General features: G+C 39.3%; 1 protein-coding gene across 4 annotated transcripts in view; it reads right to left on the bottom strand.

Annotated features, from left to right (window-relative positions):
- Positions 1-11,995: 11,995 nt before the first annotated feature.
- LOC128685937 (large proline-rich protein BAG6) overlaps positions 11,996-15,897 on the bottom strand; it is a 264,734-nt gene continuing 260,832 nt past the window's right edge. For all 4 annotated transcript variants that reach the window (XM_070083407.1, XM_070083409.1, XM_070083410.1 and 1 more), the window contains exon 13: positions 11,996-12,206. In XM_070083407.1, the coding sequence (XP_069939508.1) occupies positions 12,011-12,206 (196 nt within the window). In that variant the 3' untranslated portion in view covers positions 11,996-12,010. The remainder of the gene's footprint in view (positions 12,207-15,897) is intronic.

The raw sequence follows: 15,897 nt of genomic DNA, 5'->3' as shown, positions 1-15,897 counted from the left end.
CTAAATCCACCATTGTTCCTCATCATCCTGCCAGCAATGGGTTAGCAGAACGTACCAATAAGAAAGTACTTGATGTATTGAGAGCCACTATCAATCCCAACAGTGAAACTTGGGATGAAGTTATACCTGATGTGCAGTGTGCTATAAATTCTGCTTACAATGTTTCTATAGGTGACACTCCACATTATGCATTGTATGGTGTAGATAAACGTTTGCCTTATGAGTTGCTATATTCTAATCCGAAACAAAATTACAACCCTGATGATTTCATAGCAACTCGTACCAGCTTAGCTCAAAGTGTTTTTAGAAGAATCCGTGAAACACTTCATAAATCAACAGCAGAATTTACAAGAATCGCAAACACTCGAGCAAAGCCATCCAAAATCAAAGTAGGTTCGAGAGTTATGCTGACTAACTTTAACAAAACGTCTGCAATGCCTAAGCTTGATCAAAAGTTTGTTGGTCCTTATCGAGTAGTTGAACATATCACTGGTAATAAGTATAAGGTTAGAGAAATTAGTACTGGTCAGTATAAAGAATCGCATTTAGATCATATGAAGTTAGTATGTGATGATAATGATGTTCCAACCCAGACTAATGTGACAGACTCTGACAATGCTCCTGATCCTGTACTCTCTACCTCTGATACTCAGTCAGACGATCAACCTGAATGTCGTGATGAATGGTTTGAAAAACCGACAAGTTGAAGATTGAGACACTTATGCAGCATATGGGAATCTTTATTCAGGAAACGTTTCGCCACACAGTGGCTTCAGATTGATGGACTGAACACATCGACTCCAGGCTTAGGGACTGATTACCTCATACTCCTCCTCTCCTTACGCCTTCCTCTTTGTATTGGACTGATGAAGCCACTGTGTGGCGAAACGTTTCCTGAATAAAGATTCCCATATGCTGCATAAGTGTCTCAATCTTCAACCTGAATGTCGTTATTCCCTACGTACACAACAGGTATTGAGAAATCCTCAAGTATCATTTGTTACTTCCAATTCAGATTTGCCTCAAATACAGCATGAGTTAGCCAGTGCAACAGAGTTTGATCCTCCCAGAGATGACACCCATTCTGCATATATCAATCTCACCCTAGCAGAGTTGGGGTTAAATGTAAATAACCTGTATAGATGAATAATTACAGTATCAACTTATCAGTATTCAAGAATTTTTTTTTTTGTGTTCACGTTCTCTCCGAATTCTGAGATTTGAGTGCACCGAATCTGCCTTTCTGTTAAACACTTCTTTCTTTGTATATATTCCTTCCTCAGAATCCGTAGATCACATGAATACAGATCGATCGATCAAATTTTTTTTTTTATCACTTCTATTGTGTAATCCCAACGTTGAGTTTCATTCGATGAGTTGTGCTATATCATACCTTGTATTGCATTACAGTTTCAGTTATGCAAGCTTCCATTCCAATATTCTACTTATGTATGTTATAATGTTCAATTGTTGTGTACTTTGACATTGTATAGAATCAGCCCAAGCCGTACACCTGCCGTCTCTAGTTTGTATTAGTTGTATGTCGGGACGACATACGTTAGCGTCGCCGAGCTCTCAGTAGTAGTACCAGTTCCTAGTAACCAGTTACCAGTAACCAGTGTACCAGTAGATGACTCACTACCAACCGTCTCTGCGTGAATCACTGACTGTATTCATATTGCTGCTGACCATAGCAGGATTTCAAACACCCCCTCACCCACAGGCACTGAGTCAGTCAAGATAGGGAGCAGAGAGAGGCAGGTTCCCACCGCTGCCACCATTTGTCATGTGGGTTTTCGATACGTGGATGGGTAAAGAATACTCACGTAGGCTGGTAGTACGTATAATATAACGGAAAGTATGGGAAGGCACCAACAGCCGACCTGCCTCTCTCTGCTCCCTATCTTGACTGACTCACAGTGCCTATGGGTGAGGGGGTGTTTGAAATCCTGCTATGGTCAGCAGCAATATGAATACAGTCAGTGATTCACGCAGAGACGGTTGGTAGTGAGTCATCTACTGGTACACTGGTTACTGGTAACTGGTTACTAGGAACTGGTACTACTACTGAGAGCATAAGAGGCACTGATTGTGGAATAAAATTTCATGCTTCATGTACAAAACTTAATTCAGCCATGAGAATGACCTTAAACATAAAAGATGTTTCTGGATTTGCCCCAGAGATGGAAAGCTGGTCTGGCATAAGGCAAGTATTGATAATTGAAAACCTAGAAAATTTAAGAATTTTCCTGGGGAGCGTACCAGATATACATATAAAAAGTGGGGGGGGGGGGGGGACGGAGGGAACAAGGAGTGTGGGGAAAATAAAGGTAGGGACCAACGAGCTGAAGTGAGGATGGAGACAGTCACACAGGACAGGAGAAAGAAAAACAAAAAAAAAAAAAAAAAAAAAAAGGGTAAAAGACACTGAGAAAAATTAATGAGAGGCTGAGATGTCTATAGCAGGAAAAGCAAAATAACCAGGAGAAATATGCTCAGAGGATAGAGAAATTATAGAATCAAAATCACTTGGCAGAATACAAGAAAGAATTACACTCAGTAAAGCAAGACATCTGCAAATATTATGCTAAAGGTATCATAAGTTCTTATCAGATTCCACTCAGTCATATTCGATTCAGAAATGTGAATTCTATCAATCAGCAAGAAAAAATAAAAATTGAAATCTTCCCACAGAGACAGGAATGTTTTTTGCAGAGTATATCATCGTTTAGGGGTTAAAACAAAAGCATGGTCAGAGTTTTGCTTTTCCCATCATCCACCATGGGAAAGAGGCAGAATTTTTTTTATACTGCGCACACTCACTGAGCAAACCATTCTCTCCTATCTCAGCCAAAATTTACCACTCACAGCTTATGAGTGAGCCGAGCTTATGACGCAGAACTACGTGAAGGATCCCTGGCCTCAATGATTTAGTTCTACATCACAGCCAGTAAAAGGATTAAAACACTTTTTACCTAATCATTCCACTTCCCTCCTATACCTACAAACCTTTAGTGCACAATAAAATTTACCTCATACCTCCTCTTTTCCTACACTTTGTCTAGCTCAGCTTTTTCCCAATAGCTGCTTGTATCTTTCCAAAACTGTCTCCTTCCTTAATTCATTTAGTTTCACTCCCTTCTTAACCCTTTGAGGGTCGACAGGCCCTCTCCGAAACTCGTTCTCAGGGTTGGCCAAATTTAAAAAAAAAAAAAAAAATCTCTTATGAAAAGATAGAGAATCTTTTCCTGATCATAAGGACACCAAAAGTTTGAAATTCGATGGAAAACTTATGGAATTATGCTCTCGCAAAGTTAGCAGTCTCGGCAATGTTTACGCATCAGCGATTTTGCCCACTTTGAGCCCTATTTTCGGCCAATTCCACTGTACTAGTCGACAAAAAACATGAATATTTCGCTAGAACTCCATTTTTTCTATCGAATGGGTGCAAGAAACCACTCATTTATGAAATTCAACTATCCAGTACAGTGGTCAGAATTTAGCAATATTGCCAATCTCATACAAATTTCAAAAGATACCAATTTCCGAATAGGGTCCAGAATAAACAAGACAGACATTCCTGGCACTAAAATGACATTTCCTCTGGTCATTAGTCACGTCTCAAGGCCCCTCTTATATTCTTTTGCTTTCCACTTTGAATTTTTATTCTCACAAAAAATATAAGATTTACTGTTATGCAGACTACTGCATTAGTGCAAAAAATGATATAAATATTATTGGCGCACTGGTGAAAGAATATCAGACTCACCAGTTGATGTGTATTGGATGCTTGGCACGATTTGTTTACTTTTGAAATTTGGTAAAAATCGAACATTTCTGCTACTTTGAGCTCAATTTCAAGGTACTTTTCATTGTAAAACCAGTCAAAATCATCTCAATTTTTGTAATATGTCTTCCATTCTATAAAATGAGACCAAGAAAACTAGAATACAACAATAAATACCATACGAAAATAGAGTGCAAAGTCGCTGTTTTATTCCAAAAAAACGGTCAAAGTTTTTTTTTTCTCATTATGCACAGTGTGCTGCAGGATTTTTTTTAGACTGTGCACACTGACCACATAGACCCATTCTTTCATATGAAGGCCTACCAGCTTTCTCCCACTAGATTTGAGGGCGCTAGAATTTAGGCGTACTAGTACGTCAAAAACCCTGGGTCGTAAGCCGTACTATTACGTCCGAAACCCTCAAAGGGTTAATAACTACGCACATTAGTCTTACTAAATAATTATCTGATACATCTGTTGCTCCTATCAACCTTTTGTTTAATAATACATAATCTGAGAAACTGCCCTCATTGTGTCCTTTATCAACATACACCTCATATTTACTTGTATGCTTTTTCTCAAAATAAATATAGTATTACCTATTACCAAAGCCATTCTATATACAGTTTAATTAAGGTGCCCATTTTCATTTATTGCTGAAACACCAAATGTAGTAGGTTGGTAGACAGCAACCACCCAGGGAGGTACTACCGTCCTGCCAAGTGAGTGCAAAACGAAAGCCTGTAATTGTTTTACATGATGGTAGGATTGCTGGTGTCTTTTGTCTGTCTCATAAATATGTAAGATTACAGGAACGTCTTGCTACTTCTACTTAGGTCACAACAAACATACATGTACACGTTTATTTATACACACTCATCTGAGTTTTATTTTATTTTATCTTAGTTCTTGGTCTTATTACTTTTCCTTTTATATCCATGGGGAAGTGGAATAAGAATCTTCCCTCCGTAAACCATGCGTGCTGTAAAACTCAACTAAAATGCCGGGAACAATGGGCTAGTAACCATTTTCCTGTAATAATTACTAAAAAGAATAAGAAGAAAACTGTCAAAGTGGGAAGTCTTAATGTGCATGGATGTTGGGCGAATGACAAGAAAGAGATGTTATGAATGAGAAGAAGCTGTATGTCCTGGCTTTAAGTGAAACAAAGCTGAAGGGGGTGGGAGAGTTTCAGTGGAGAGGAACAAATGGGTTAAGATCAGGGGTTTCAAATAGAGTTAGAGCTAAAGGAGTAGTAGCAATAATGTTGAAGGATAAGCTATGGCAGGAAAAGAGGGACTATAAATGTATTAATTCAAGGATAATGTGGAGTAAAATAAAGGTTGGATGTGAAAAGTGGGTTATAGTAAGCATATATGCACCTGGGGAAGACAGAAGTATAGAGGAGAGAGAGAGAGAGAGATTTTGGGGAATGTTGAGTGAATGTGTGGGGAGTTTTGAATCAAGTGTGAGAGTAATGGTGGTTGGGGATTTCAATGCTAAAGTGGGTAAAAATGTTGTGGAGGTAGTAGTAGGAAATTTTGGGGTGCCAGGGGTAAATGAAAATGGGAAGCCTTTATGTATAGAAAGAAGTTTGGTAATAAGTAAAACATATTTTATGAAAAAGAGGATAAATAAATATACAAGGTATGATGTAGCAAGTAATGAAAGTAGTTTGTTAGTTTATGTATTGGCGGATAAAAGGCTGATGGATAGGCTCCAGGATGTACACGTTTATAGAGGGGCAACTGATATATCAGATCATTATCTAGTTGTAGCTACAGTTAGAGTAAAAGGTAGATGGGATAAGAGGAAAATGGCAACAATAAGTAAGAGGGAGGTGAAAGTGTACAAACTAAGGGAGGAGGAAGTTCGGCTGAAATACAGTAAGGCCCCACTTTACGGCGTTTTGCCTTACGGCGTTCCGCTAATACAGCGATGTCAAATTATGACCAAAATTTGCTATATGGCAAGCGGTCTTTTAAATACGGCGCCCCCCCCACCCGGTTTGTTTACATTTTCCGTGACCACATCTATTATGTCAGGAAACTTTCCAAAATTTCAAGTGTTTTAAAGTTACTGCATATTTTATATGTACTTATGTGTACCTGTACCAAAATATACTTACACACTGTGCTGGTGTGCAGGTACACATTAAAATCGCTAAGTCTCTCTCTACTCATGACGCCAATACTACGTAATAATAATCACTCTTGGGCACACTAAATGTCTTATTTTACATCAATATAGGCATTTTCATTAATCCATCTATGATATTTTCCTCAAAATTATATATGAAACCCATTACATAGCATATAAACATGAAATATACACTCAGAATAAAAACTGATGTAAATATGAGATTTGTTTACAAAGCAGCTGTGTAGGTGGTGTCGGAAGAATTACATTTTCTCTAGTCAAACACTGGGGGGGTAACTAGAAAAATATTCTTATCGTATGCCTTTACTCTATGTATAGCAATTCACGACCCTTGTGGGTTTAGTGCTTTTTATAATAAATAATAATAATTATTATTATTATTATTATTATTAATAATATTATTAATAATAATATTATTAATAATAATATTATTTTATTAATATTATTATCTTCATTCACTCTAAAAATGATGTGTTGCTGTTTGTTTATTCTGAACTAACTTGTACAACTTGTACACAACGTAAAAGTATTTGTATTGTGAGGTAATTATTATTAAAATAAAAAATTATTGAGGTAAATGTTTTACAAACTCTTACAAATGGACGTGAATGAATTAAAAGTAGACACATATTAATACGCATTTATTTCGCCTGACCAAGTGATCGTCCACTACCTGTTCAATGTGTGTTCTTACATTGTCTCAACTCTGTATCTCATTCTCTCTCTCGTTTACTCTTTCGTTAACTAGTTGGCTCTCATTGACGATGGCGTCTAAGGTTAGCTGTAATAAAAAGAAAAGTCGTAAGCCTCTTGCTTTATATGCCAAGTTAGAGGATGATGGTGTGCCATTCTGATTTTATTCAATAAACACCCCCACTCACCTCTCACACATTAATATTAATATTTTAAGGTAAGTAATAAGTGTACTCTGTGAGTATCTTACCTTTTATTGTGTTTTTAATGCCTATTTCTATTGCTAACTTAATATAAGTTAGTGTAAACTTGTTGTCTGGCATTTATATACATTTATAAATGGAAAAAAATGGAGTTCTGCCTTCCGGCGATGTCTGCTTTCCGGCGACAGCCTGGAACCTAACCCGCCGTATAAGTGGGGCCCTACTGTATAAGCAACTATTGGCAGAAAGCTGGGCTGGTGCAAGTATGACTAGTGAGGGGGCTTGAAAAGGGTTGGAATAGTTTTAAAAATGCAGTATTAGAATGGGGGGGCAGAAGTTTGTGGTTATAGGAGGGTGGGTGCAGGAGGAAAGAGGAGTGATTGGTGGAATGATGACGTAAAGGGAGTGATAAAAGAGAAAAAGGTAGCTTATGAGAGGTATTTACAAAGCAGAAGTGTTATAAGAAGAGTAGAGTATATGGAGAGTAAAAGAAAGGTGAAGAGAGTGGTGAGAAAGTGCAAAAGGAGAGCGGATGATAGAGTGGGAGAGGCACTGTCAAGAAAATTTAATGAAAATAAGAAAAAATTTTGGAGTGAGTTAAACAAGTTAAGAAAGCCTAGGGAACGAATGGATTTGTCAGTTAAAAACAGAGTAGGGGAGTTAGTAGATGTGGAGATGGAGGTATTAGGTAGATGGCGAGAATATTTTGAGGAACTTTTAGATGTCGACGAAGACAGGGAGGCGGTAATTTCATGCACTGGCCAGGGAGGTATACCATCTTTTACGAGTGAAGAAGAGCAGGATGTGAGTACGGGGGAGGTGTGTGAGGCATTACGTAGAATGAAAGGGGGTAAAGCAGCTGGAACTGACGAGATCATGACAAATGTTAAAAGCAGGGGGGGGGATAGCGTTGGAGGGGGTAAAGGAGGTTTTGTGGGCGAGGGGCTTAGACTTCCAGCAAGCGTGCGTGAGCGTGTTAGACAGGAGTGAATGGAAACAAATGGTATTTGGGACCTGACGATCTGTTGGAGTGTGAGCAGGGTAATATTTAGTGAAGGAATTCTGGGAAAGCGGTTATTTTTATATAGCCGGACTTGAGTCCTGGAAATGGGAAGTACAGTGTCTGCACTCTAAAGGAGGGGTTCGGGTTATTAGTAGTTTGGAGGGGCATGTTGTTTATCTTTATAGGTATATGCTTCTAAGCTGTTGTGTTCTGAGCATCTCTGCAAAAACAGTGATTATGTGTGAGTAAGGTGAAAGTGCTGAATGATGATGAAAGTATTTTCTATTCGGGGATTTTCTTTCTTTTTTGGGTCACCCTGCCTCGGTGGGAGACAGCCAACTTGTTAAAAAAAAATGTATAAAAGAGGGGAAGGTACCTAGGGATTGGCAGAGAGCATGTATAGTCCCTTTATATACAGAGAAGGGGGACAAGAGAGATTGTAAAAATTATAGAGGAATAAGTTTACTGAGTATACCAGGAAAAGTGTACGGTAGGGTTATTATTGAAAGAATTAGAGGTAAGACAGAATATATGAAGCATATATGTGAACAGTATTTAGATAAAGGTAGGGAAGTTTTCATTGCATTTATGGATTTAGAAATAGCATATGATAGAGTGGATACGAGAGCAATGTGGCAGATGTTGCAAGTATATGGAATAGGTAAGTTACTAAATGCTGTAAAGAGTTTTTATGAGGATAGTGTGGCACAGGTTAGGGTGTGTAGAAGAGAGGGAGACTACTTCCCGGTAAAAGTAGGTCTTAGACAGGGATGTGTAATGTCACCATGGTTGTTTAATATATTTATAGATGGGGTTGTAAAAGAAGTAAATGCTAGGATGTTCAGGAGAGGGGTGGGATTAAATTATGGGGAATTAAATACAAAATGGGAAGTGATGCAGTTTCTTTTTGCTGATGATACTGTGCTTATGGGAGATTCTAAAGAAAAACTGCAACGGTTAGTGGATGAATTTGGGAGTGTGTGTAAAGGTAGAAAGTTGAAAGTGAACATAGAAAAGAGTAAGGTGATGAGGGTATCAAATGATTTAGATAAAGAAAAAGTGGATATCAAATTGGGGAGGAGGAGTATGGAAGAAGTGAATGTTTTCAGATATTTGGGAGTTGATGTGTCAGTGGATGGATTTATGAAGGATGAGGTTAATCATAGAACTGATAAGAAAAAAAGGTGAGTGGTGCATCGAGGTGTATATGGAGGCAAAAAATGTTATCTATGAAGGTGAAGAAGGGAACGTATGAAAGTATAGTAGTACCAACACTTTTATATGGGTGTGAAGCTTGGGTTGTAAATGCTGCAGCAAGTAGGTGGTTGGAGGCAGTGGAGATGTCCTGTCTAAGGGCAATGTGTGGTGTAATATTATGCAGAAAATTCAGTGTGTGGAAATTAGAAGGTGTGGAGTTAATAAAAGTATTAGTCAGAGGGCTGAAGAGGGTTTGTTGAGGTGGTTTGGTCATTTAGAGAGAATGGATCAAAGTAGAATGACATGGAGTGTGTATAAATCTTTAGGGGAAAGAAGGCTTCATAGGGATCGTCCTCGAAAAGGTTGGAGGGAGGGGGTAAAGGTGGTGTTGTGGGCGAGGGGTTTGGACTTCCAGCAAGCGTGCGTGAGCGTGTTAGATAGGAGTGAATGGAGACAAATGGTAGTTAGGACCTGACGAGCTGTTGGAGTGTGAGAAGGGAAGGGATTCAGGGAAACCGGTTATTTTATGTAACCGGACTTGAGTCCTGGAAATGGGAAGTACAATACCTACACTCTAAAGGAGAGGTTTGGGATATTGGCAGTTTGGAGGGATATATTGTGTATTTTTATAAGTATATACTTCTAAACTGTTGTATTCTGGGCACCTCTGCAAAAACAGTGATTATGTGAGTGAAGTGAAAGTGCTGAATGATGCTGAAAGTATTTTCTTTTTTGGGGATTTTCTTTCTTTTTGGGTCACCCTGCCTCGTTGGGAGATGGCTGACTTGTTGAGAGAAAAAAAAACACACCAAACTTACCTACTACACCATCTACGACTTTCTCACCCATTCTAGCATTACCCTTTTAACTGTGGCATACCCTGAAAATAAATTTCGTGTGCATGAATTTGTGTGTGTGCAGGGGAGAGGGGAGATTATTTTCAAGCAAAAAAATAATCCTCTTTTCTTGCCGCATAACGATATTAATCCGTTCCTGAGAGCTCATTGTTATGCGAAATTATCGTTATGCGAATGAATTTTCCCCATAAGAAATAATGGAAATCAAATTAATCCTTGCAAGACACCCAAAAGTATGAAAAAAAAATTTTACCACATGAAATATACATTTTCCTACACACAAAGAGAAGGATACATGCACAATAGTAGAGTAGTACATGCACAATATATATTGTGCATGTACTACTCTACTAAATGAAGAATAAATGACACTTACCTTTATTGAAGATGCAGCAATGACTGATAAGACACTGTGTCCTGGGAGTACCTTTTCCTCCTGAGTACTGTAGGTCCTGTTTGGCATTTTCTTCCAGAACAGGCCTTATCACACTGTGTATGCCACTACGATTCTTAAATCTCTCAAACCAACCTTTGCTGGCTTTAAATTCACCAATATGAGCACTAGTTCCAGGCATTTTTTCCTGTTCACCTGGGTGTTAGTCGACTGGTGTGGGTTGCATCCTGGGAGACAAGATTAAGGACCCCAATGGAAATAAGTTAGACAGTCTTCGATGACACTGACTTTTTTGGGTTATCCTGGGTGGCTAACCCTCTGGGGTTAATTGTTTCTTGGTATTCTCAATAAGCCACACCAACAACGGTGCTACAGCAGCAGCAGCAGCTGACAGTGCTACAGCAGCAGCAGCTGACAGTGCTACAGCAGCAGCAGACGGTGCTACAGCAGCAGCAGATGGTACTACAGCAGCAGCAGCAGCAGCAGCTGACGGTGCTACAGCAGCAGCAGCAGCTGACGGTGCTACAGCAGCAGCAGCAGCTGCCAGTGCTACAGCAGCAGCAGACGGTGCTACAGCAGCAGCAGACGGTACTACAGCAGCAGCAGCAGCTGACGGTGGTACAGCAGCAGCTGATGGTGCTACAGCAGCAGCAGCAGCAGCAGCAGCAGCAGCTGACAGTGCTACAGCAGCAGCAGCTGACAATGCTACAGCAGCAGCTGACAGTGCTACAGCAGCAGTAGATGGTGCTACAGCAGCAGCAGACGGTACTACAGCAGCAGCAGCAGCTGACGGTGGTACAGCAGCAGCAGCAGCTGACGGTGGTACAGCAGCAGCAGCAGCTGACGGTGCTACAGCAGCAGATAGTGCAGCAGCAGCTGACAGTGCAGCAGCAGCAGATAGTGCAGCAGCAGCTGACAGTGCAGCAGCAGCAGCAGTGCTACAGCAGCAGCAGCTGACAGTGCTACAGCAGCAGCAGCAGCTGACAGTGCTACAGCAGCAGCAGCTGACAGTGCTACAGCAGCAGCAGCTGACAGTGCTACAGCAGCAGCAGCTGACAGTGCTACAGCAGCAGCAGCTGACAGTGCTACAGCAGCAGCAGCTGACAGTGCTACAGCAGCAGCAGACGGTACTACAGCAGCAGCAGCAGCTGACGGTGGTACAGCAGCAGCAGCAGCTGACAGTGCTACAGCAGCAGCAGCTGACAGTGCTACAGCAGCAGCAGCATCAGCAGTTGACCATGGTACCACAGTATTTCGATAATATTTCTCACCCTTTTTACCACAGAGATGGCACTAGAAGCTTTCTTGGGGCCCATGGTCACTTATTTTGCAGATAAAATCACCAAAAACGCTGTAATAATACGAAATGTTCCGATTGTATGCTTGGATGTTACCGCGGAGGCTGGCTTGTAAACAATGCCACCGGCGGAACATGCGAGGCTGGCTCAGGCCTCACATAGACGCGTCTCGGACGAATAGCGTTGAGCGAGTTTTTTAGCGCTATGCGAGGCAAAATTTTAGTGATAAAATGTATCACTATGCGGATTTAACATTATGTGATGCCAACGGTATGCGGGGGTCCACTGTATATTGTTATGAAACAAATACGACCTAAGAGTAACATGGTAAAATCTTGTAAATTTAGTGTGGTGAAACATGAAAAAAAATATCATTCCCTAGCAACAGCAACGTAAATGTGCCAGTGAAATCTACACTTCACAAAACCAAACTAGATCCCACCTGTGGCTGTGCTTGATGTCTCCTCCTCGTAGCAGGTCTGATGTGGTGGCTTTGGCATGGAAGGAATGGGTCAAATTGGTTCATACCCATCCCTGGTACATTAAGAGGTGTCACATGCACATGAGGTCGGTGTGTCACTCTGGTCTGTGTCACATTAGTTGTGCTGGTGCCACTGTGGAATACGAATAAGACTTATAGCTTCCAAATAACCAACGTTCAAAATATACTTTAATTATATTTACAGGGTTTAAACACGTCAAGATATAATTGGAGGTGTAGTTTAAAGAAGTACTGCACTTTAGAAGGGCTTAAGTACACAATGAATTAGTTAACATTACAACACATGTTTACTTATTATTTACCAATACAACAATGCTAGAAACTTCAATGTGGTTCTGGCTGTCTGGAGCAGAACTAGTTGGTGCTTCTGTATACTACTTGTGTCAGTTTAAAAAAAACTATTCTGATCAATTGAATTTGTCATCATGGTTAAAACTGACTCCAACTACAAGCAAAGGATAGTCAAGTTATCACAATCACAGTTAACATGTTCAACAATACAGTATAATATAGAATGTACTTCCATGCCATTACCAGAAACTAATCCTGGAGACTGCAAGTGTACTGCAATAACTGTATATACAGAATTTCCATAATCTGTCATGACAGTATGTTTAACTTTACAGAAAATTTTTAAATCACTATAACTCATGCTTAGATTACAAAAAGAAATATGTTTAGCCATGCTGTGACTGCAGTAAAAGAAGGCATCCCAATGATAAGCTGACTTTATAATAAACCCAAGGCTTCACAAACATGTTCTTGTATAATTTTGTAAATTATGAATTATATAATATATGCAACATATTCCACTTTTACTGCAGGCACAGCTGCTTTCTGTGTCCCTGGTGGTAATACAAACTTTATAAATACTAACAAAATCTAGTAATTATCTTGCAAAGCTCATGCACAATACCCAGCCACATTTGTTTTTGTTGTAACAATGATGCTATAAGTATCTTAAAATTTGTTATTATAACTACCTTTGATATACCTTCTAAGAGTTTCAAGAGTTTATCTACTCTCTGAGCCCGGCCATGAGCCAGGCTCGTCTGGTGCTTGCCTGGTCAACCAGGCTGTTGCTGATGAAGGCCTGCTACCCCACATATCCATCACAGCCTGGTTGATCTGGCACCTGGAGCTATCTCTATTTATCAATGTGCTATGATTGGTTATTTATGATTCCAAAGTCATTTTCCCCTCCCTTCCTCTCCACACTAGTTCTTGCTATCTTTGTTTACTTCTGTGCTACTAACTAAAACAATATTGCTATAACTTACAGTACTAGAATAATGAAAGTGCTTCTATCCCATAATGGTTAAAAAAGAAGCAGCAGTAGTTAACCCTTTGACTGTCAAAAGCCCCTTTCTGAAACTCATTCCATGTCCAAAAATTTTTGGAAAAAAAAAAAAAAAAAAATTTATTATGAAATGATAGAGAATCTTTTCCCAATGGTAATGACACCGAAAGTATGAAATTTGATCGAAAACTTATGGAATTACTCTCCCATGAAGTCAGCGATCTCAGCGACATACATGCACCAGCGATTTTGCCGACTTTGAGCCCTATTTTTAGCCAATTCCATTGTTCCAGTCAACCGAACTCATAGCTATTTCTTTAGAACTCCATTTTTTCTATCAACCGAGTACAAGAAACCGTCCATTCACTGATTTCAACTACCCAATAAAGTGGTCAGAAATTGGCAATTTGGCCAATTTCACACAAATTAAAAAAGATGCCAATTTCAAAATAAGGTCCAGAATAAACAATGCAGACATTCTTGGCACTAAAATAACATATCCTCTGTTCGTTAGTCACATCTCTAGGCCCCTCTTATATAACTCTTGCTTTCTATTTTGATTTTTCATTCACACAAAAAATAGAAGATTTACTGTCATGCAGTCTACTGCATTGTAAAAATGGTATAAATAATATCAGTGCACTAGTGAAAGAATATCAGACTCGCCAGCTGACGTGTACTGGACGTGTGGTGTGATTTGCTTACTCTTGAACATTGGTAAAAATTTAACATTTCCGCTAATTTGAGCTCAACTTCATGGTCGTTTTCATCGTGAAACTAATCAAAATCATCTCTATTTCTGTAATATGTTCTCCATTCTATCAAATGAGACCAAGAAAACGAGAATACAACCATAAATACTATACGAAAACACATCTCAAAGTCGGCATTTTAATCCAAAAAACACGGTCTCAAAGTTTTTTTTTTCTCATTACGCACTGTGTACTGCAGGTTTTTTTTATACTGCGCACACTGACCACAGACCCATTCTTTCATATGTAGGCCTACCAGCTTTCGCTAGATTTGAAGGCACTAGAATTTAGGCACACTAGTACAGTTTTTCGGATTAAAACGCCGACTTTGAGGTGTATTTTCGTATAGTATTTATGGTTGTATTCTCGTTTTCTTGGTCTCGTTTGATAGAATGGAGAACATATTACAGAAGTAGAGATGATTTTGATTAGTTTCACCATGAAAACAACCTTGAAACTGAGCTCAAAATAGCAGAATTGTTCGATTTTTACCAATGTTCAGGAGTAATCAAATCACACCACACGTCCAATACACGTCAACTGGGGAGTCTAATATTCTTTCACTAATGCACTGATATTATTTATACCATTTTTACAATAATGCAGTAGTCTGCATGACAGTAAATTTTGTATTTTTTGTATGAATAAAAAATCAAAATAGAAAGCAATAGTAATATAAGAGGGGCCTAGAGACGTGACTAATGAACAGAGGATATCTTATTTTAGTGCCAAGAATGTCTACATTGTTTATTCTGGACCCTATTTTGAAATTGGCATCTTTTTTAATTTGCGCGAAATTGGCCAAATTGCCAATTTCTGACAATTTTATTGGGTATTTCAAATCAGTAAATGGGCAGTTTCTTGTACTCACCTGATAGAAAAAACGGAGTTCTAAAGAAACAGCTATGAGTTTGGTCAACTGGAACAACGGAATTGGCCAAAAACAGGGCTCAAAGTCGGCGAAATCGCAGATGCGTGTATGTCGCCGAGATCACTAACTTCGCGGGAGCATAATTCTGCGAGTTTTCAATCAAATTTCGTATTTTTGGTGTCATTACCATCAAGAAAAGATTCTCTATCGTTTCATAAGAAAAAAAATTTTTCCAAAAATTTTTCGACACAGAATGACAATTTCAGAAAGGGGCTTGCAACAGTCAAAGGGTTAAAACTGACAAGCAAATAGTCTGCTAAAAGCTCTATATACCAACCTTAATTTACCAAAACATTCTTTTTCAGTATCACTAACTCCCCGAAAGCATGGTAGCTAAAACACCCCCAAAACATGAGGGAGGCAGGTGCTTAATACAGTTGTATATTTAGAATCAAGACTATCTGACAGACTTCCTCCACACACACACACACACACACACACACACACACACACACACACACACACACACACACACACACACACACATTCGTTACTTCCACCACCTCTTACACAAAGTGCCTTTGTCACTCCAAAGCACCCTCTTCTACTTATCCTCATCCTATTTAATGTATATTTCTTACAAAAACCTACTCTGTTGGCTCTTCCCTCTTTTTCACTGTTACACAAGTGTGAAAATAGAAAACAATGCTAATTTTATTAACCCTTTCACTGTCTCATAGGAAGATCTACATTCCTGGCACCAGTGTCACTCAGGAAGATCTACGTTTTCAGCACTAAACCCTCAAATATTCAGAGCAGTAAACTTTGGCCTAGACATGAGATAATGGGTCTGTGCGGTAAGCATGCATAACATAGGAAA

This window comes from Cherax quadricarinatus, chromosome 9, assembly GCF_038502225.1.
Source record: "Cherax quadricarinatus isolate ZL_2023a chromosome 9, ASM3850222v1, whole genome shotgun sequence".
Classification (NCBI taxonomy): Eukaryota; Metazoa; Arthropoda; class Malacostraca; order Decapoda; family Parastacidae; genus Cherax; species Cherax quadricarinatus.
Note: the sequence above shows the minus strand (reverse complement) of the source record. Positions and strands in the feature narration are given on the sequence as shown.